Source organism: Scyliorhinus torazame, chromosome 11 (assembly GCF_047496885.1).
Source record: "Scyliorhinus torazame isolate Kashiwa2021f chromosome 11, sScyTor2.1, whole genome shotgun sequence".
In the NCBI taxonomy this organism is placed as follows: Eukaryota; Metazoa; Chordata; class Chondrichthyes; order Carcharhiniformes; family Scyliorhinidae; genus Scyliorhinus; species Scyliorhinus torazame.
In genome coordinates, this window is record NC_092717.1 from 245,047,188 (window position 1) to 245,070,974 (window position 23,787).

The 23,787-nt window shown below is 49.6% G+C and overlaps 1 protein-coding gene across 4 annotated transcripts in view; it reads left to right on the plus strand.

Moving 5' to 3' along the window:
- The window catches only part of znf521 (zinc finger protein 521), a 693,072-nt gene that overhangs the window by 599,219 nt on the left and 70,066 nt on the right, over positions 1–23,787 (plus strand). For all 4 annotated transcript variants that reach the window (XM_072468508.1, XM_072468510.1, XM_072468507.1 and 1 more), the window contains 2 exons: positions 11,688–11,819; positions 22,138–22,253. In XM_072468508.1, coding sequence (XP_072324609.1) covers positions 11,688–11,819; positions 22,138–22,253 — 248 coding nt within the window. The remainder of the gene's footprint in view (positions 1–11,687; positions 11,820–22,137; positions 22,254–23,787) is intronic.

The window sequence follows — 23,787 nt, forward strand, 5'->3', positions numbered from 1 at the left end:
ACCAAATGAAGTTGCAAACAAAAATAAATGTTACAAAAAATGATGTTTATGTGAAGCATTTAGCAGTTCCCGAGAATCTCTTTAATTTGGCTCCATCTGAATTACGATACTCAGCTATCGGCTAATTTAGGTTCTGCGTTTCTGAAATGGCAAATATTTTGATTCAGACAGCTCCGAATGTCTGAGTGGTTGTGAAGTAGCATTCATTTTGTCTCATTAAGGGCAATTTACTCCATAAATAAAAGTTCATTCATTAAGTGACACGGGTAGTCAGCCAGAATGCGAACTGTGCGTGGCTTGGCGGAGAGCATTCCTGCCTCTGATGCTGAAGGTCGCGAGTTCAGCTCTACTTCTAGAGATTTAGCACAAGCATAGAATCTACGGCATGGAGACTGGCCCTTCGGCCCAAACTGGTCCATGCCAACCAAAAGCCCCATCTAACCTATCCCCATTTGCCTGCCCAAATCCCTCGAAACCATCCCTATCCTTGTCTCTGTCCAAATGCCTTTTAAATGTTGTCAATGTCCGTGCCTCAACCACTTCCTCGGGCAGCTCATTCCACACACGCACCACCCTCTGTGGAAAAGAGCTGTTCCTCGGCAGCACAGTGGGTTAGCCCTGCTGCCTCACGGCGCCGAGGTCCCAGGTTCGATCCCGGCTCTGGGTCACTGTTCGTGTGGAGTTTGCACATTCTCCCCGAGTTTGCGTGAGTTTCACCCCCACAACACAAAGGTGTGCAGGCTAGGTGGATTGGCCACGCTAAATTGCCCCTTAATTGGATACTCGAAATTATTTTTTTTTTTAAAACAGATCCTTCTCAGGTTCCCATTAATTCGTTCTCCTCTTAACTTAAACCTGTGCCCTTGAGTTCTCAATTCCCCAGACCTGGGAAAAGGCTGAGTGCATTCACCCGATCCATGTTTCTCATGGGCTTATCCACCTCTATAAGATCACCCCTCATTCTCCTACGCTCCAAAGAGAAGGGTCCTAGCCTGTCCAATCACTCGCTATAACTCAGTCCCTTGTGTCCTGGCAACATTCTTGTAAATGTCTTCTCTTCGCGCCACAGGCATTAAGGACTGTCGCAGTGCAGACCATCAGGCGAAATGCTGCTGACTCAATAGGACAGCTGTGATTCCCCAGCCCAGTCCTGGACTGAAGTCTCTCCAATCAGACTTTCTTCCCCTGCCACAGTTCTTCTCGAAATCGCAAATGGCGTCTGTGTGACTGTGACATTGGTGAACCTACCCACCTTGTCCTCAATCCATCCGCAGGTTATTTGGACATGGCTGACCACATCGTCCTCCTCCAACAACTCCTCATTGTTGATCAGCTCGTTCGGACCTGCTCTCTCTCATCTGGCTCCATTCTGATCATGTAGCCAGATGCAATGCCTTCTCTACCTCCTCCCACATCATCGCCTCCAAGGATCTGTCCTTGACTCTCTCTCCGATTTCCCATCTACCCGCTCCCCCTTCACCAATATCAGCTGAAGCCCCAGTCTTGGTTTTCGCTTGTACGCTGATGACACCTAGCTCCACCTCACCACCACCTCTCCCAACTCCTTATCCGACCACGGATGCTGGGTTACCTCCGATGGGCCATTGGGAAGACTGAAGCCATTAATTTTCATCCCCAAGATCAGCACAAACCATCACTGCTGCCGATTTCCACCTCCGGGTGCTCCGGTTTCCTCCCACAGTCCAAAGACGTGCAGGTGAGTTGGATTGGCCATGCTAAATTGCCCTTAGTGTCCAAAAAGAGGTTAGGAGGGGTTATTGGGTTACAGGTATAGGGTGGAAGTGAGGGCTTAAGTGGGTGGGTGCAGACTCGATGGGCCGAATGGCTTCCTTCTGCACTGTATGTTCTATTAACACTGCAATGAAGTTACTGTGAAAATCCCCTAGTGGCCACATTCCGGTGCCTGTTCAGGTACACAGAGGGAGAATTTAGAATGTCCAACTCACCTAACAAGCACGTCTTTCGGGACTTGTGGGAGATACCGGAGCACCCGGAGGAAACCCAGGCAGACACGGGGAGAGCGTGCAGACTCCGCACAGGCACGGGGAGAACGTGCAGACTCCGCACAGACACGGGGAGAACGTGCAGACTCCGCACAGACACGGGGAGAACGTGCAGACTCCGCACAGACACGGGGAGAACGTGCAGACTCCGCACAGACACGGGGAGAACGTGCAGTCTCCGCACAGACACGGGGAGAACGTGCAGACTCGGCACAGACACGGGGAGAGCGTGCAGACTCCGCACAGACACGGGGAGAACGTGCAGACTCCGCACAGACACGGGGAGAGCGTGCAGTCTCCGCACAGACACGGGGAGAACGTGCAGACTCCGCACAGACACGGGGAGAACGTGCAGACTCCGCACAGACACGGGGAGAACGTGCAGACTCCGCACAGACACGGGGAGAACGTGCAGACTCCGCACAGACACGGGGAGAACGTGCAGACTCCGCACAGACACGGGGAGAACGTGCAGACTCCGCACAGACACGGGGAGAGCGTGCAGTCTCCGCACAGACACGGGGAGAACGTGCAGACTCCGCACAGACACGGGGAGAACGTGCAGACTCCGCACAGACACGGGGAGAACGTGCAGACTCCGCACAGACACGGGGAGAACGTGCAGACTCCGCACAGACACGGGGAGAACGTGCAGACTCCGCACAGACACGGGGAGAACGTGCAGACTCCGCACAGACACGGGGAGAACGTGCAGTCTCCGCACAGACACGGGGAGAACGTGCAGACTCGGCACAGACACGGGGAGAGCGTGCAGACTCCGCACAGACACGGGGAGAACGTGCAGACTCCGCACAGACACGGGGAGAGCGTGCAGTCTCCGCACAGACACGGGGAGAACGTGCAGACTCCGCACAGACACGGGGAGAACGTGCAGACTCCGCACAGACACGGGGAGAGCGTGCAGTCTCCGCACAGACACGGGGAGAATGTGCAGACTCCGCACAGACAGTGACTCGAGCCGGGAATCGAACCCGGGTCCCTGGTGCTGTGAAGCCACAGTGCTAACCACTGTGCTACCATGCATTTAAGACAGAGATGAGGAGAAATCCTTTCTCTCAGAGGTCGGGAGTCTCTGGAACTCTCTCCCTCCAGAGGCAGTGAAGCAGAGTCTTGGAATAATTTAAAGTCATGTGTGAGTTTCCTCTCCTGGGAGACAATCGATTTGTGGAGGAGAGTGGAAAATCTCTTACTTTTGCAAGATGCAAAATGTGTGTGGGGGGCGGGGGGGGGGGGGGAGAATGCCAAAAATTCATAAACATTAAAGTGACGGTGGAAATCCGTGTAAATAAACTGCAGTCAAAGGACCCATTTACCCCACACTGCAGCATTCACATTTATAATAAGTATGTGTATGCGGGAGTTTCGCACGTTGAATCATTCCCAAAAATAACCCCAATAAACACCTTTCATTGAACTGGAGGGTGGAGAGTGCAGGAAACGTATAGCCACTGGAGCAGGCCATTCGGCCCTTAGAGACTCTTCCACCATCCAATGAAATGATGGCAGCTCCAAACCGTTCTGGTTTTGTAACCCTCAATAACGTTACCGGTGGGCTGCACGGTGGCGCAGTGGGTTAGTCTTGCTGACTCACGGCGCCGAGGTCCCAGGTTCGATCCCGGCTCTGGGTCACTGTCCGTGTGGAGTTTGCACATTCTCCCCGTGTTTGCGTGGGTCTCGCCCCCACAACCCAAAGATGTGCAGGGTAGGTGGATTGGCCACACTAACTTGCCCCTTAATTGGAAAAAATGAATTGGGTACTCTAAATTTTTAAATAACGTTACCCGCCTCAGGTTTGTCATTTCCAATTGACCGCGGGCCACTTTAGCGTGTTTTAGATTTTTAATCCTCTTTGTGTGGAGGTGTGCTTCCTGCCGTGACCCCGTGTTCTGGACTCCCCTCCCCGGCCAGAGGGAATAATTGCCCTCCGTTTGCCCGCTCAAATCCTTGAATCATCTCAAACACCTCGGTTAGATCACCCGTCAATCTCCCATTCCCTGGAACGTCCATCCTACTCAGGTGCTTGCTCCTGTTTCTTATGTGATTCCGGAAAATCCGAGATTTAAGGGGCTAACTTACGTGTGGTGAGGAAAGCTTGTCCAGGGATACCCGGTATGGCTATCCATCCGATGGCTTCCTGACATAATGAGGTACCTCCTTCAACAGGTCTTAGTGGGCAGGTTGATTCGATGTGTTCCATGGTGTGAGACCCATGGTCACAATCAAGCTTGGAGCTTACTGAGCAAGTGACCACACCACCCCTTGCCCAGTACAGATTGGGATGAATGTTGTCCTTTGTCTGAGGGAGGTTGAAGCGAGCCATCTCTGCTGTGTCATTAAAATCATAGTATCCCGACAGTGCAGAAGGAGGCCGCTCGGCCCATCGGGTCTGCACCAACCTTCTGAAAGAGCGCCCCCCCACCCAGGCCCCACTCCCCTGCCCTCTCACTGTAACCCCACCTAACCTTTTGGACACGAGGGGGAAATTTACCACGGCCAATCCACCTCACCTGCACATCTTTGGACTGTGGGAGGAAACCGGAGCACCCGGAGAAACGAGGCAAAAGTACAAACTCTACATAGACACTCACCCAAGACCAGGATCGAACCTGGGCCCCTGGCACTGTGAGGCAGTAGGGATCTCCACCCTGTCACCGTGGTTGTCTGTCACTTCCAGCAAGCATAAATAACCCATTCTCTGCAAACAAAAGGTATATGTTCAAGCCTCGCACCTTTTTGAATTACTCGGGAGTTTGGGGAGCCTCTCGTTCCCTGTTGCTTTTGCCATGGCGACGCCTCAGCCAATCAGAGTCGACTTTTCAACCACTCAGCACCCTTTACTCATGTGGTATGAATTGACGGTTTGAAATTTGGTATTAACATAAGAACATGGACATACAGTGCAGAAGGAGTCCATTCGGCCCATCGAGTCTGCACCGACCCACTTAAGCCCTCACTTCCACCCTATCCCCGTAACCCAATAACCGCTCCTAACCTTTTTTGGTCACTAAGGGCAATTTGCCATGGCCAATCCACCTAACCTGCACGTCTTTGGACTGTGGGAGGAAACCGGAGCACCCGGAGGAAACCCACGCACACACGGGGAGAACGTGCAGACTCCGCACAGACAGTGACCCTGCGGGGAATCGAACCTGGGACCCTGGCGCTGTGACGCCACAGTGCTATCCACTTGTGCTACCGTGCTGCCCCAACGTCTAAGATTCCGAAGAGGTTTAACAGGGTGGATGCCGAGAGCTTGTTCCCATTGGTCGAGAAATCTAGAACACGAAGAAGACAGTCTCCGGGTAAGGAGCCGATCATTTAGGACTGAGATGAGGAGAAACGTTGTCACTCAAAGAACCATGGAACCACAGAATCGCTACAGTGCAGGAGGAGGCCATTTGGCTCATCGAGTCTGCACCAACCCTCTGAAAAAGCACCCTACCTATACGCACTACCCCGCCCTACTCCACAATCCCACCTAACCTGCACATATTTGGATACTGAAGGGCAATCTAGCGTGGCCAAACCACTTGGCCCGCACATCTTTGGATTCACAAGGGTTTTGAAGAATTTCAGAAGTTGTGAACCTTTCGGAATTCACTATTCCGGAGGTTTTTGAATGCATACACGGCAGAACAGCCTGGACAGACTTCGTGGTCTGCCCTGCCCCTATTTCCCGTGTGCTTCTGAAAGATGCGGGAACTCACCTGTAAAATCCAGTATTGCCCCTCACGGGCTATTCCCTCTCGCCCTTCAGTTACTGGCGCCGCGCACTCGAAGTTTTTAAGAAGTGCTCAGCGTGCTTCTCAATCCCTTTTTCCTCTTCCCCAGCCCTCTGCATTCGTGCTTTGCAATCTGTCCGTGTCTCTTGTGATATCCTTTCCCCCGTGAAATCTGCGCCAAACGGATTCATTTTTCTTTTCCCTCAACTCCTCATGGTCCCGATTAAAATCTGGCCGGCCAAATCGAGTAGGACATTAAAGGTTGCAAACGTATTTTTGGAGCTGATTGGTGAAAAGCTGTGGAGTGGCTAGGCTTGCGAACATTGTGAAGCATCACGGTCGGAGGGAGGGAGGAAGATTTTACTTACGGCCGAAAGCTGGCATGGTGTTGATAAGAAATTCAGAGTAGATTTAATTTTTGATATGTTTGAAGCCCGGCTTGTTTAGACTGCCTGCAGAACAATGCTGTCTATTCCATTTGTAATTGATGACTGGATTGTGGAAGGCTGGATGGAGTGATTGCTATAGCAGTCCACGGGACAGTGTGAAAGGCTTATGCGGAAAGGTAGCAGTGTTAGTAGAACCATTGCAAACGGAGGGAGGTCACCAATCAGTACTGACTGCTCTCTGTATCGTCTTTGATGTGCTACATTAATCGCAGCACCGTGTGACGCCATGAGGCACGTTACGAGCAACAAAGGTCTCAGCCTTGGGTTGTTTGTTGTTTTGGGTTCTTTGCAGACGGGGAGAAATGCTTTCATCTCTTTATTTCCCTTCCTCAAAGAGTCTCAGCGATCCTAAGTTTAATTTGAGAAACTTTGGGGAGTCTTAATACCGTTCTCAAGGGCGGAGAGGCTGGGACTGTTCTCCTTGAAGAACGGAAACTTGAGGAAGAGATGTTCAAACTCCCGAGGGGTCTGGGGGGGTGGGGGGGGGGGGGGAGAAGGCGTTGCCACTGGTGGCAGAATCAGGAACCCGAGGGCACTGATTTAAAACGATTGGCCAAAGGGCGATGGAAGCAAATCCTCTCGCACAGTGAGTGGCGAGGATCCGGATTGCACTGTGCGGCGGGAGAGGAGGCAGGTTCGGTCACGGCTTTCCGAAGGCAATTTGATCAGCACCAGGAGGAAATGAAGTCTGCTGGGGCTGCGGGGCAGGTGTGGGACTGGGTCGACTGCTCTTGCAGAGAGCCAGCATCGGGTCGTCGGGCCTCCTCCTCGGCTGTAACCATCCTATCATGCCATGAGGTAGATTGCAACATGAGTTAACAAATAAGGAGAAATTAAAAGGAGTTAACAAACTAATTGGCACCATTAGCATAGCCACTGAAGTGTCTGTCACGCCGACAGGATTCTCCTTGTCAAACTAGAGCACAACCGACAGGCAGGTTTGATTTAAGATATTCCTTTAATTTTTTTAAAATAAAATTACAGTACGCAATTCTTCTTATTCCAATTAAGGAACAATTTTTAAACATTTTTTATTAGTGTCACAAGTAGGCTTACATTAACACTGCACTGAAGTTACTGGGAAAAGCCCTTAGTCGCCACACTCCGGCGCCTGTTCGGGTGGACCGGAGCACCCGGAGGAAACCCGCGCAGACACGCGGAGGACGTGCAGACTCCGCACAGACAGTGACCCAAGTCGGGAATCGAACCCCGGTCCCTGGCGCTGTAAAACAACAGTGCTAACCACTGTGCTACAGTGTTAGCTACTGTGTCTGACGTGGCTAATCCACCTACCCTGCACATCTTTGGGTTGTGGGGGTGAAACCCACGCAGACGCGGGGAGGATGTGCAAATTCCACACGGACGGTAACCCGAGGCCGGGGTCGAACCCGGGTTCTCAGCGACGTGAGGCAGCAGTGCTAACCACTGTGCTGCTCTAAGATATACATTTAGAACATAAGAACTAGGAGCAGGAGTAGGCCAGCTGGACTCTCGAGCCTGCTCCGCCGTTCAATGAGATCACGGCTGATCTTTTTGTGGACTCAGCTCCACTTACCCGCCCACTCGCCGCAACCCTTAATTCCTCCACTGTCCAAAAATCTATCTCTGCCTCAAAAACATTCAACGAGGTAGCCTCAACTGCTTCCCTGGGCAGGGTATTCCACCCTTTCTCAACTCAGGCCTAAATCTGCTCCCCCTTATTTTGAGGCTACGCTCCTTCATTGTAGGTTCACCCGCCAGTGGAAACAACCTCCTATCCTATCTATTCCCTTCATAATTTTATATGTTTCAATCAGATCCCTCCTCCTTCTTCTAAATTCCAATGAGTATCGTCCCAGCCGACTCAGTCTCTCCTCATAAGCCAATCCTCTCATCTCCGGAATAAACCGAGTGAATCTCCTCTGCACCCCCTCCAGTGCTAGTCCTTCCTTTCCCAAGGAAACTGTACACAGTCAGTAACGGATTTGAAACAACAAACTCTTCAAAGTATCATTTTGAAGCTGCTGAAATGTTGGGTTTTGGAGGATTTCATAGAATTTAGAATTTACAGTGCAGAAGGAGGCCATTCGGCCCATCGAGTCTGCACCGGTTCTTGGAAAGAGCACCCTACCCAAGGACAACACCTCCACCCTAACCCCATAACCCAGTAACCCCACCCAACACTAAGGACAATTTTGGACACTAAGGGCAATTTATCATGGCCAATCCACCTAGCCTGCACATCTTTGGACTGTGGGAGGAAACCGGAGCACCCGGAGGAAACCCACGCAGACACGGGGAGAACGTGCAGACTCTGCACAGACGGTGACCCAAGCCGGGAATCGAACCTGGGACCCTGGAGCTGTGAAGCAATTGTGCTATCCACAATGCTACCGTTTCCTGCATCCACCTTTGCACAGCATTCCAAGGCTCCATACATTTGTGGCAAGGCTAACCTTATTCCTTATTCTTGCACTCTGATCTTCCCTGCAATAAACGGCAATATGCCATTTACCTTCCTAATGGCTTGCTGCACTTTGCCTGCTAACTTTCTGTTCTACTTGAACAAGCATATCTAAGTCTCTCTGAACATCAATATTTACAGGTTTCAAATATTCTACTTCTCTATTCTTTTGACCCAAGTGAATAACCTCGCTCCCCCGCCTGTTTTCGGAATGTTGATTGAGAAATAGATATTGGGCAGGCGCAGGGAGAGTAGGCCCTGCTCTTCAAAATGGAGTCCTGGCTCTCTCAATACCTGCCTGAGAAGGTCATGTTTTACATATGATCCTGGATAACAGCGCAACAGAGGTCAGAGGGCCAGGTTAAAGGGCTCTTCATCTTGAGGGGCATGCCTCTGTTGGGATCAGGAGGCTACAAAAATCATAAAAGGACAACACTAAAGAGTCGGTCCCTAATCACACATGGCATTCCAAACGGAAGAGATAAACTGACAGCGCAAATAGAAATTAATCAGCGCGATCTGATGGCCAGTACAGAGACACGGCTACTGGATGACATTTGATTTGATTTGATTCGATTTGATTTATTATTGTCACGTGTTAGTATACAGTGAAAGTGTTGTTTCTTGCATGCTGTACAAACAATGCACACCGTACATAGGGATGGAAGGAGAGACTGCAGAATATAATGTTACAGTTATAGCAAGGTGTAGAGAAAAGATCAACTTAATACGAGGTAGGTCCATTCAAACGTTTGATGGCAGTAGGGAAGAAGCTGTTCTTGAGTCGGTTGGTACGTGACCTCAAACTTTGGTATCTTTTCCTGACGGAAGAAGGTGGAAGAGAGTATGTCCGGGGTGCGTGGGGTCCTTAATTATGCTGGCTGCCTTTCCGAGGCAGCGGGAATTATAGATAGAGTCAATGGATGGGAGGCTGGTTTGCGTGATGGACTGGGCTACATTCACGACCTTTTGTAGTTTCCTGCGGTCTTGGGCAGAGCAGGCTCCATACCAAGCTGTGATACAATCAGAAAGAATGCTTTCTATGGTGCATCTGTAGAAGTTGGTGAGGGTCGTAGCTGACATGCCAAATTTCCTTAGTCTTCTGAGAAAGTCGAGTCGTTGGTGGGCTTTCTTAACTATAGTGTCGGCATGGGGGGACCAGGACAGGTTGTTGGTGATCTGGAAACTTAAAAACCTGAAGCTCTCGACCCTTTCTACTTTGTTCCCGTTGATGTCGACAGGGGCATGTTCTCCACTACGCTTCCTGAAGTCGATGACAATCTCCTTCGTTTTGTTGACATTGAGGGAGAGATTATTATCATCGCACCAGTTCACCAGATTCTCTATCTCATTCCTATACTCTGTCTTGACATAGATTGCAAACTGAAAATTGGAGGGTATGTGACATTTAGGAAGGACAGGAAGTTTAGGAAAAGGTGGTGGGGCGACTCTGTTAATTAATGATGGCATTAGCACATTAGGGAGCGATGACACAAGTTCGGGAAACCAGGATGCAGAAGCGGGTTGAGATGCGAAATGATAAAGGCAAGAAGTCACTTGTACGAGTGGTCTGCAGGCCACTTAATTATAGGTGGCACAGAGTTTAAAAGAAGAGATAATAATAACCTTTATTATTGTCACGCGTAGGCTTACATTAACACTGCAATGAAGTTACTGTGAAAAGCCCCTAGTCGCCACATTCCGGCGCCTGTTCGGGTACACAAATGTACCAGCAGGTTCCACATTCTCAACACCCTGGGGGTTAAGACGGTCCTTCTGAGTTCCCGATTGGAATTATTAGTCACCGTCTTACATTGTTGGCCGCCCCTCTCTGATTACCCTCGAGTCGAAACATCTTCTTCTCACCTACCCTATCCAATCCCTCTGGTCAGTTTCAAGACCTCTGTCAGGGTTTCGCCCGACCTTTCATTTTCGACCTGTTTGACCTTTCATTGATAGCCATAACTTCTCCGTTCTGTCGACATCCTTCCTTGTAAATCTTTTTTTTCCAGCACCCTTTCGAGAGCCTCGATGTCCATTGTTTTCTTTTGTAATACACAGATCAGAACTGTGCAGAAACGCTTTGAGAACAGAAGAGTTAGGGGCAAAGAACAAAGAACAAAGAAATGTACAGCACAGGAACAGGCCCTTCGACCCTCCAAGCCTGTGCCGACCATGCTGCCCGTCTAAACTAAATTCTTCTACACTTCCTGGGTCCGTATCCCTCTATCCCCATCCTATTCATGTATTTGCCAAGATGCCCCTTAAACGTCATTATCGTCCCTGCTTCCACCACCTCCTCCGGCAGCGAGTTCCAGGCACCCACTACCCTCTGCGTAAAAAAACTTGCCTCATACATCTACTCTAAACCTTGCCCCTCTCACCTTAAACCTATGCCCCCTAGTAATTGACCCCTCTACCCTGGGAAAAGCCTCTGTCTATCCACTCTGTCTATGACCCTCATAATTTTGTAGACCTCTATCAGGCCGCCCCTCAACCTCCGTCGTTCCAGTGAGAACAAACCGAGTTTATTCAACCGCTCCTCATAGCTAATGCCCTCCATACCAGGCAACATCCTGGTAAATCCCTTCTGCACCCTCTCTAAAGCCTCCACATCCTTCTGGTAGTGTGGCGACCAGAATTGAACACTATACTCCAAGTGTGGCCTAACTAAGGTTCTATACAGCTGCAACATGACTTGCCAATTCTTATACTCAATACTGGAGGCAATCTCGAGGTTAGTTTTGGGGTGGAGGGGAGGGGGGGGGGTTATTGAGGGGACGAGGGTGTTTGAGGAGCAGTCAGACATTGATTTTAGACGTGGGGGTGTATCGCTGCAGTCTCTTGCCTGTGGCAAAAAGGTCTTTAATGGGTTTAGATACTGAACATGCAAAAAACATCAAACCCATCGTGATTCAGCTGGTAGATGAACAGTTCCTGATGGGACCAAATGGTGACCAGCCTGACAGGGACACATTACTTTGAATGATAATAACGTGCTTTATTTTTCCTTTTGTTCCCCCACCAGAGGAAGGCCTCAACCATGAGTGCAAGCTTTGTAATCAGACCTTTGACTCACCGGCTAAACTGCAGTGTCATCTGATCGAGCACAGTTTTGAAGGCATGGGAGGCACGTTTAAATGTCCGGTTTGCTTCACAGGTACGAGGGGGGGGGGGTGCATTTTGCTGGGGGTGGGGAGACTTGTGTGTGGGGGGGCGGGAGAAGGAGGCAATTGACCCCATCGTGTCTGTGCCAGCTCTCTGTTGTAATGTCGGAACCACGGCAGCCAATTTGCACTTAGCGCATTTCCACAAACCGCTAACGATCAGAGAATCCGTTGTGATGACATTGGGCTGGGTAATTAACATTAGCCACGACGCTGGGGGCGAACTCCCCTGCCCCTCTTTGAAATGGTACCATGGGATCTTTGACATCCGCCAATAAGGTCAGACAGTTTAATGCGGGGCAGCGCTCCCTCGGTAATGTCCCGCAGTCTCAGCTAAGGCTTCGATCTTTGTGTTCGACTCTCCGGAGGGAGAATTGAATCCGGAACCCCCTGACTCACAGGCAGAAATGTTACTAACTGAGGCACAACAGTTGGTCACCTTAGTATTATTCTTCACCATCGAGAACCTGTAAGGGAGCTATGTAATCTCAGCTGATGATACTGTTTCTCTCTGTTAATAATTTAGATTCGATCTCAGATGTACAGTAGAATATTTTGAAGCAGTAGGTTATGATGATCTGGAGTTTAACGGCTGAATGTTCAATAGTAACATTCTTTCCCCCTCATCTTTATCCACCTTCAATATATCGATACTGTTACGTCATCCACTCCCTGTGGGAGCGGGTTCCACATTCCTGCCACTCTCTGGGCAAAGAAGTTTCCCCTGAATTCCCAAGCGGAAATATTGCTCGCTATTTTAGATTGATAGCTTCTCGTTTCCCCCCTCCCAACAAGTGAAACACTCCGCGTCGTCTCTACCAAAACCTTTTACAATTGTAAAGATCTCCATTAGGACGGGGCAGCAGGGTGGAGCACTGCGGCCTCACGGAGTCGAGGTCCCAGGTTCGATCCCGGCCCTGGGTCACTGTCCGTGTGGAGTTTGCACATTCTCCCCGTGTCTGCGTGGGTTTCGCCCCCACAACACAAAGATGTGCAGGCTAGGTGGATTGGCCACGCTAAATTGCCGCTTAATTGGAAAAAATGAATTGGGTGCTCTAAATTTATTTTAAAAAGATCTCCATTAATAATAATCTTTTAATAGTAATCTTTATTGTCACAAGTAGGCTTATATTGCAATGAAGTTACTGTGAAAATCCCCTAGTCGCCACCTTCCGGCGCCTGTTCGGGTACACAGAGGGAGAATTCGGAATGTCCAAATTACCTAACAGCACGTCTTTCGGGACTTGTGGGAGGAAACTGGAGCACCCGGAGGAAACCCACGCAGACACAGGGAGGACGTGCAGACTCCACACAGACAGTGACCCAAGCCGGGAATCGAACCCGGGACCCTGGAGCTGTGAAGCCACAGTGCTAACCGCTGTTAGGACGCCACCCCAGTTTTATTTGCGAGAGAAGTGGAGTCAGGCGAGGTTTCGGGAAGAGGGAATAGGCCTTCCATCCATTCCTGACGGGCGTACACAGTTCTTGTATCATCCTTGTAGATCTTCCTTCCGCACCTTCTCCTGCACCTCGGCATTCTTTCTTTAACCTGACCAGCCGAGTTGTCCTGAGTGCTCGAATGAAGCCGCTATTTAAATACAAGTCGTCCCTGTTGAAAGTTGCACTAGTCTCAAAATTGAAACTGAAGCAGGGCACCATTATTAGAGGGTAATGCATCTTGCTGTGCCAGCTTGTCAAAACAGTTGGTGCTCGTCCGATTTGTTGATCTCTTTCAGGATCGTTCTTGGGAACAGATTGAGAAATCAGCGAGTTCCCGCTACAGATGCTGCGCACACATTTAAACAGCACCAGAGGAATTTATTTGCTGGAAATCTCACTCAAGGCAGCGACGGGTCTGGCAGCGGAACCTGCGAAATGTGAGGTGTGGTTACACACTGTAAAGTTGGGAGAAACTTGTGACTTTGGTGCCAAGAGAAATCCTGGAAGGGGGAATTAAGGATTCGACAACCTTGCGCACCTTGCAGCTTTCTGAAGAAATGATTTGGTTTGGGTTGTTTTTCGCGCTTCTATCATAAAGCAGATTGTCATTGTACACGCTGAGATTGAAGCTATCTTGGGTTCCAGTCCAAGCAGTCTGCTTCTCGAGTACAGCTGGATAACCCTTCAGGTCCACCTCTCTGTGAAGCTTTGTCAGTTACTGCGCGACATTGGTTGTCCATCATTACTCATTCGTCTCTCTCTCTCTCTGGGTTCGCCCATGTACGCCGCAGTTGCTGAATTGCAAATTCGGCCCCAGGGCTCAGGGGACAAGAAAGAACTCCAGATATTTTTTCTACTGATCTTTGCCCCTTTACTGCCTCACAGAACCATGCTTTACAGAAGGAGGCCTTACAGCCCATCATGTCTGCTAGCTTTTCGAAAGAGCTAATCTATTAGTTCCACTCCCGTCCGCTCTTCCCCCTTATCCCTGCAATAGTTTTCACATTCTAGCTTTTCGACGATTTGATTTTGAAAGTTCCTCCTGGATCTGTTCCCTGGCGCGTTCCAGACCTCAACAGCTCGCCGCATAAATAAAAATTCTCCCCATCTCCCCCTCTGGTTCTTTTCCCAATTCCCATCAATCTGGTTATCATGTCTCCTGTCACTGGAAACATTCTCTCCTTGCTCACTCTTGTCAAGATACTTTGTTCTTCTCTATTAAATCTCCCTTGAGCCTTCCACCCTCTTTGCTGTGAAGAAAACAATGCCAGCACCTCCGGTCTCTCCACATTCACTGAAGTTCCTCAGCCTGTGAACATTCCAGTAAATCTCCTCTGAACCCTCTCCCAAGGCCTTGATCTCCTCTCTAAAGTTAGTTCCAATATATTGGGCAGAATAGTCCAGCTGAGACTGCTGCCCATTGATGGTTTGGGCGAACCTCCTTTGTCTTGTACTCCACTCTGTGTGTGAATCATCCAGAAGGTGAAGATGGCATTGGGCTTTTGATTGTGAAACCCTTCATGGTCACACCGCAAACATGCATTCAGAACGAATAGGTACCTGGGAGAGAATCCAATCGTTTCCCCGTGACGTTCAGTGGCTTTACCATCGCGGAATCCCCCACTGCCATCTTCCTGGGGGTTACTGTTGACCAGAAACTGAGCTGGGCTGGCTGCATAAATGCTGTGACTACAAGAACAGGTTAGAGGCTGGGATCCTGCTGCAAGTAACTCACCTCCTGACTCTCCTCCCAAAGCCTATCCACCATCTACAAGGCACAAGTCATAGAATCATAGAATTTACAGTGCAGAAGGAGGCCATTCGGCCCATGGAGTCTGCACCGGCTCTTGGAAAGACCACCCCACCCAAGGTCAACACCTCCACCCTATCCCCATAACCCAGTAACCCCATCCAACACTAAGGCCAATTTTGGACACTAAGGGCAATTTATCATGGCCAATCCACCTAACCTGCACATCTTTGGACTGTGGGAGGAAACCGGAGCACCCGGAGGAAACCCACGCACACACGGGGAGGATGTGCAGACTCCGCACAGACAGTGACCCAAGCCGGAATCGAACCTGGGACCCTGGAGCTGTGAAGCAATTGTGCTATCCACAATGCTACCGTACTCCCCACTTGCCTGGATGAGTGCAACTCCAGCAACATTCAAGAAGCTCAACACCATCCAGGACAAAGCAGCCCCGCTTGATTGCTCCAGTTCCACAAACATTCAAACCCTCCACCACCGACGCACAGTGGCAGCCGTGTGGACCATCTACAAGATGCACTGCAGTAACTCACCAAGGCTCCTGAGGCAGCACCTTCCAAACTCATGACCACGACCACCTAGAAGGACAAGAGCAGCAGATACCTGGGAACCCCCCCACCTGGAGGTTCCCCTCCAAGTCACTCACCATCCCGACTTGGAAGTATATCGGCGTTCCTTCACTGTCGCTGGGGCAACATCCTGGAGCTCCCTCCCTAACTGCGGCAGTTCAAGAGCTCATCACCATCTTCACAAGGGGCATTTAGGTTCGGGCAGTAAATGCTGGCCTAGCTAGCGAAGCTTAACTGCTATGCATAAAGGAAGTGACAAAAATAAATCACAGAACATCCAGAACCTGTGGAACGTCCCCCAGCGAAACGAGGGAGTGAGAACAAAGTGCAAATATTCTACAGGACATAGAGGCAGTGCATGGGGAAGCTACAGCTAAGATGTCCAAGGAAGGTGAACGATCTTCAAGGTTATACCTGTCAGCAGTGGCTGAATAGACGGGGGCTGCAGTAACGAGAAGGCTGATTGGATGGGCACCTTTAATATTACGAGGAGAAGATATTTTCACTGATGGGACAGACTAAAACACGGTGCCCATAAAAACGAGACAGCCGTTAATAAATCCAACAGCGAATTCCGGAAGAAACTTCCCCACCCAGAGAGTGGCGAGGATGTGGAATTCACTCTCAGGGTGCAGTTTGAGAGGCAGAGGCTGCAATCAGATGTAACGGTATTACAATTAAATAACGGTAACTACAAAGACATGAGGGAGGAGCTGGCCAGAGTTGATTGGAGGAGGAGCCTAGCAGGGAAGACAGTGGACCAGCAATGGCAGGGGTTTTGGGGGGATTATTCGGGAGGCACAACAGATTCATCCCAAGGAGAAGGGAACATGCTGAGGGGCAGGGAGGACAAGGCATCCATGGCTGACAAGGGAACTTAAGGTCAGCATAAATGCTAAAGAAAAAGTATCCAAAATGGTGAGGATTAGTGGGAAGCCAGGAGATTTAAAAGCGAGCAGAGGACAACTAAAAAAGCAATAAAGGGGGAGAAGATGAAGTGTGAGTTCAAGCTAGCTAGTAATGTAAAAGAAGATTGCAAGAGTTTTTTTGGATACATAAAAGGTAGGAGAGAGGCAAAAATAGACATTGGACCACTGGAAAATGTGGCTGGAAAAGTAATAATAGGAAACAAAGAAATGGCAGAGGAACTGAATAGTTACTTTGCATCAGTCTTCACGGTGGAAGACACCAGTGGGATGCCAGAGCTCCCGGAGAACCAGGGGGCAGAGGTGAGTGCAGTGACCATTACTAAGGAGATGGTTCTGGGGAAACTGAAAGGTCTGAAGGTGGATAAGTCACCTGGACCGGATGGACTACATCCCAGGGTTCTGAAGGAGATAGCTGAGGAAATTGTGGAGGCATTGGTGATGATCTTTCAGGAATCACTGGAGGCAGGAAGGATCCCAGAGGAATGGAAAGTGGCTAATGTAACACCACAGTTTAAGGAGGGAGGGAGGCAGAAGACGGGAAATTATAGGCCGGTTAGGCTGACTTTGCTTGTTGGTAAGATTTTAGGGTCCATTATTAAAATGAAAGCGAGGAATACTTGGAAGTGCATGGTAAAATAGGACTGAGTCAGCACGGCTTTGTCAAAGGAAGATCGTGTCTGACAAATCTGTTAGAGTTCTTTGAGGAAATAACAAGGAAGTTAGACAAAGGAGAACCAGTGGACGTGATTTATTTAGATTTCCAGAAGACCTTTGACAAGGTGCCGCAGAGGAGACTGTTAAATAAGTTAAGAGCCCATGGTGTTAAGGGTAAGATCCTGGCATGGACAGAGGATTGGCTGACTGGTAGAAGGCAGAGAGTGGGGATAAAGGATGGCAGCCGGTGATTAGAGGTGTTCCGCAGGGGTCAGTGTTGGGACCACAGCTATTCACGATATATATTCATGATCTTGAAGAAGGAACTGAGGAACTGTTGCTAAGTTTGCAGATGAAACAAAGAAATGTAGAGGGACAGGTAGTATTGAGGAAGCAAGGGGGCTGCAGGAGGACTTGGACAGGCTAGGAGACTGGGCAGTGAAGTGGCAGATGGAATACAATGTGGAAAAGTGTGAGGTTATGCACTTTGATAGGAAGAATACAGGCAAGGACTATTTTCTAATTGGGAAAAGGCTTCGGAAATCAGAAGTACAAAGGGGCTTAGGCATCCTTGTTCACGATTCTCTTAAGGTTAACGTGCAGGTTCAGTCGGCAGTTAGGAAGGCAAATGCAATGTTAGCATTCATGTCGAGAGGGCTCGAATACAAGACCAGGGATGTACTGTTGGGTTTGTATGAGGCTCTGTTCAGACCCCATTTGGGGTATTGTGAGCAGTTTTGGGCCACGTATCTAAGGAAGGATGTGCAGGCCTGGGAAAGGGTCCAGAGGAGGTTCACAAGAATGATCCCTGGAATGAAGAGCTTGTCGTCCGAGGACTCTGGGTCTGTACTCGTTGGAGTTTAGAAGGATGAGAGGGGATCTTATTGAAACGTACAAGATACTGCGAGGCCTGGATCGAGTGGATCATAGAATTTACAGTGCAGAAGGAGGCCATTTGGCCCATCGAATCTGCACCGGCCCTTGGAAAGGGCACCCTACAGAAGCCAATACCTCCACCCCATCCCGTAACTCAGTAACCCCACCCCACCTTTTTGGACACTCAGGACAATTTAGCATGGCCAATCCACCTAACCTGCACATCTTTGGACTGTAGGAGGAAACCGGAGCACCCGGAGGAAACTCGCGCAGACACGGGGGAGAACGTGCAGACTCCGCACAGACCGTGACCCAAGCCGGCAATCGAACCTGCGACCCTGGAGCTGTGAAGCAACTGCGCTAATCATTGTGCTGCTGTGTTGCCCTGGATATGGAGAGGATATTTCCGTTCGTAGGAGAAACTAGAACCTGAGGTTCTAGAATCAGACTGAAGGGCCGATCCTTTAAAACAGAGATGAGGAGGAATTTCTTCAGCCAGAGGGTGGTGAATCTGTGGAACTCTTTGCCGCAGAAGGCTGTGGAGGCCAATTCACTGAGTGTCTTTAAGACAGAGATAGATAGGTTCTTGATTAATAAGGGGTCAGGGGTTATGGGGAGAAGGCCGGAGAATGGGGATGATAAAAATCTCAGCCATGATTGAATGGCGGAGCAGACTCGATGGGCCGAGTGGCCTAATTCTGCTCCATTGTCTAATGGTTTTATGGTAACAGATCCATTTTTTATGGGATTTACAGATTTTTGATGTCTCCGGGAATTAAGGAATGTGTTGAGGGTGAGTGGGTGGGGGGGCGGAGGGGGAATGGAGATGAAGGCCACGAGCAGCCATGATCATATTGAATGACAGAGCAGGCTCGATGGGCCGAGTGCCCCACTGCTACTCCTATTTCTCGCGTTACTGTGAGTTCCAGGCGAGCGGGCTCCCCGACGCAGGGAAGGAGACGAAGTGTGGCCTCGGCCGCCCGCTCCCCACTGAGGCCCGACATCTAACCGGAGTCACGTTAGGGAACGTTGTGTTTCCCGGCACTGCGAGCACCGGGAAACAGGCGGCTCGACTCGCTCAATATGGGCCATGGTTCCCATTTGGTTAAATCGCGCCCCTAATTTCACCTGTGCTGCGACTCTGGGTCAAGGAGGGCTGGAGTTGACCGTGCGCTAGCCCAGGGGGCCGTGGCACTGGAGTGAAACACCAGTGCCAGATTAATATTGATAGGATATTTATTGGTTATTATTAAAGGCTCCTCCAATGTCAGCTTGCTGCACAGTTTGACAGTAGGCTGGGCTTTTTAATTAACCACGGTTTGTTTTAGTGCTGTTTGGTGCAGACTCTTTCATTATTCTTTGCCTGTCTATCTCTAATGAAAGTGCGTCTACAAACCTTCTAGGTCATAGTGCCTCAGACATCCTTCAGAAAATCTCTTCTCCCAACCCGAACACTGCCTGTGGCAAACACCGTTCAATTATTAATGGCGTGTCTCGCTGGCAATCTTGCCTTCAGTTTGTTTTTAGACCTTGTTTATATTCATTGAAATTGAAAACATTTCTGCTGCACTTTCTGGAGATTTCGCTGCCAAAGGTGGGCCAGACAAACTGGTTCAAAGGTCACCCTCGGGTCCGTTGCCGTGGGCATCGTGGCAGCCCCTCCAAACTCCCACCCCCCCTCGCCTACTGAAGCCCCACCGTCAGTCCAAAGCCCGCCCAAGGTGCTCATTATATTGCTCTGCAGGCACTTCGCGTTCGACGAGCAGGAGACCTGACCCCCTTGCCGTCGCCTTTAAGCCACAGCCCGACCCGAACTGAAGGCTCCAGCGAAAGCCTCCCAGGCCTAGGCCCCACCTTCACATCAGCTGACAGGTACAGAAAGTGGAGAGAACCGTTGCCGCGCTTCTGCTGTTCTGATAAGGGGCCTTGACGAAGTTAAATAAGGAGAAAGTGCTTTCAGTAACCCGTTGGCCTGGATGGACGGTAATTGGCAAAAGGACCAGAGGGGAGATGAGATTTTGTTTTATAACACAGTGAGTTGCTGTGACCTGGAAAGAGCTGCTTGAAAGGGAGGTGGGTGAGTTGGATAAATATTCAAAAGGAAGGATTTTCAGGGTAAGGGGGAACGAACAGGGGGAGGGGAACTAATTGGATAGCTCCTTCAATGTGTTAGCACTGGCACACCGGCATTGAGCACAGGGGCAGACAACTGTTAATAACTGAGCTACAGGTCAAACAGCAACATCCAGCGGTCACGCAGGCACCAGAGCAGTGGCAGCAATCACACACAGAACAGAAGAGTATTGAGACGAGAAAGAAGCAATTGTTAAAGCAGAAAGGGCTGACAAAGTAGCTGGGAAATGGGTAAGAAACCGAGGGCACGATAGCCCGGCCCCGCCGAAAGTCAGTGAGCGTCTGGCTGGGCCGTCACCTGCCCCACGGCTGGCCCCAGCACCGGAGTGCCGAAAACTCCCAGCCAGAGAGTGTGCAGATTGTCGCAGTATAGGGATATCAGCATGACATCACTCGAAGGGAAATGTGTCAGGTGATCCAGTCTTAGCTGCACTCTTTCTTTGAAGAGAGCGCACACAGCTCATAATGGCTCCACGTTATACTCTTTCCTAACTCTTCTCACGTACCTAGTCTTAATAAATGAACCCACAACTTCTTTACCTTATCCCTAAAGAGTGATTGATGCCTTGTTTTGCACAGTAAAAAAACCTAAATTATTATATAGTTATAATAACAACAGAAATATTAGAAAAAAAAACAAAGAATAGGTTAAAGGAAGAAAAATAAAAGAATGAGGTAAAAATAATTGAATGTGTGGAGCCCAAAGCTGACAGGGATGAGTTGGATCAAATGGCCTGTTACAACAGTACTGTAAATTTAATATAACTTAAACTCTTCTGTTAATGGAGAATGGTTAATGTAAGAGAGTGTCAGAGTCTAAAAGCGTGTGAGAGAGTGTGTGTGGTTTTGTGAGTGTCGGAGTGTGTGTGCATCAGTATAAGTGTGTGTGTATGTGCAGAGTTTGTGTGAGTGTGCAAATGAGCGTGTGTGTTGGAGTGTTTATGAATGTGTGTGTGTCTTTTGTGCATGTGACAATGAGTGAATGTGTGTATGTACGTGTATGTTTGTGACTATGAGAGTGTGTGTGTGTGAGTGTCTGTGTGTGTGTGGGAGCATATGTATGAGTGTGTGTCTGTTTGTGTGTCTGTGTGAGTGTGTTTGTGCGGATGTCTTGCATGTGTGTCTGTGTATATGCATCTAGGTGAGTGTGAGAGTGTGTGTGAGTGTGAGGGAGAGCATGTGTGTGTGTGAGAGAGGGAGAGTGTTTGTGTGTGTGAGAATGTGTGTGAGTGAGGGAGAGTGTTTGTGTGTGTGACAGAGTGAGTAAGTGAGGAGTGTGTGTGAGTGTGAGGGAGAGTGTGTGTGTGTGAGAAAGGGAGAGTGTTTGTGTGTGTGACAGAGTAAGTGAGGAGTGTGAGTGAGTGTGTGTGTGTGAGAGAGGGAGAGTGTTTGTGTGTGTGACAGTGAGTAAGTGAGGAGTGTGAGTGAGTGTGTGTGTGTGAGTGAGGGAGAGTGTTTGTGTGTGTGACAGAGAGTAAGTGAGGAGTGTGTGAGTGTGAGGGAGAGTGTGTCAGTGAGAGTGTGTGAGTGAGGGAGAGTGTTTGTGTGTGTGACAGAGAGTGAGTAAGTGAGGAGTGTGTGTGTGTGAGTGTGAGGGAGAGTGTGTCTGTGAGAGTGTGTGTGAGTGAGGGAGAGTGTTTGTGTGTGTGACAGAGTGAGTAAGTGAGGAGTGTGTGTGAGTGTGAGGGAGAGTGTGTCTGTGAGAGTGTGTGTGAGTGAGGGAGAGTGTTTGTGTGTGTGTGAGAGAGGGAGAGTGTTTGTGTGTGTGACAGAGAGTGAGTAAGTGAGGAGTGTGAGTGAGTGTGTGTGTGTGAGGGAGAGTGTGAGTGTGAGAGAGTAAGTGTGAGAGAGTGAGTGTGTGTGTAAACCTGGTGTGTATAAGCGAGTGCTTTATCTCCCAGACACTCCATTAACTCTTTTGCCTTTCTTACTGCTGCAGTGTTTGTTCAAGCCAGCAAGTTGCAGCATCATATTTTCTCTGCTCACGGCCAGGAGGACAAGATCTATGACTGCTCACAGTGCCCACAGAAGTTTTTCTTCCAAACAGAATTGCAGGTATTTGACAATAATCACACCTTCTTGATGACAGCATGTGTTATTTATGACTATTCCCTACACCAGGAATTGCCCTCTTTTGACAAGATGTTCCATGGTGTGGACATTTTGAGGATCGCAGACTGATTGTGGGAAGACGATCACGCCATTGAGCTCCTCCGCTCCGTTCTGCCAATCAGTGAAACCAAGGCTGATCAATATCCATTTATCGGCCTTGACTCCATGACCCTTGAGTTGAAAAACTTTATTGATTGCGGATTTAGGACTGTTAATTGGACCGTAGCCAATTTCGTTTTGAGGAATTGTTTCCTCAATTTTCTCCTGGATATCCCAGTTCTGATCTCTGGGTGGCACAGTGGTTAGCACTGCTGCCTCCCAGCGCCCGGGACCCGAGTACGATTCCCAGCTTGGGTCACTGTCTGTGCGGAGACTGCACGTTTTCTCCCCGTGTGTGCGTGGGTTTCCTCCGGGTGCTCCGGTTTCCTCCCACAGCCCAAAGATGTGCACGTTCGGTGGATTGGCCATGATAAAATTGCTCCTTAAGGTCCAAAAGGTTAGGCGGGGTTACTGGGTTATGGGGATGGGTGTGAGCCTGGGCAGAGTGCCCTTTCGGAGGGCCGGTGCAGACTCGATGGGCCGAAAGGCCTTTTTCCGCACTGTAAATTCTACGAGTCTTTTAGCCAATAATATTGCATCGCTTAAATATTGGGATTGTCAGGAAAATGGTTCCAGTGACGAGGGCTACAGGCGCAAGGTTGGGATTTTCGAACCGTGTTGCGGAAGCGGTGAGCCTTTCATACGGACATACAAAATAGGAGCACAAATAGGCCATTCAGTCCCTCGGGCCTGCTATCCCACCCAATACGATGGAAGCTTATATGTTTGTGTTGAGCTCCACATTCCCCAACCACCCCTGATTCCCTTCCTCAACAAGATTCGGTCGACCTCAGCCGTACAAATATTCAGCCAAACCGCCCCCACCACCTTCGGAGATCCAAAGTCGCTCAACCCTCGGGGAGAAAGAATTCCTCCTCATCTCGGTCCTACAAAGGCGATCCCTAATTTCACAACGGTGCCCCCTAGTTCTGGACCCCGCCCACAAGAGGAAACAGCCTTTCCACGTCCACCTTGCCTCGGCAAAACCGGAAGATCCGGCCGGCAGGAGTGGCCAGAGTGATCCAGTCTCCTCGATCCCTCCTCACAAAACAATTCGCTAACTATCTGAAGATAAGAAATTTGTAGGGCCCCAGGGTAAGACCAGGGGAGTGGGATGAGGCGGGTTGCTGTTTGCCGAGAGCTAGCGTGAACCCGATGGGCCGAATGGCCCTCCTGGGCTGTCACCATTATATACTAACAGACTAATGTGACGGAATATGATGCTGTTTATGAGAGCTTGCTGTGTAACATCGATGGGCTGAATGGCCTCCTTCTGCACTGTAAATTCTATGATTCTGTGACAACAGCGACTACACTTCGCTACCTCATTGGCTGGAAGAGCCTCAGAAATGTCCTGAGATTGTGAAAGGTGCTACAT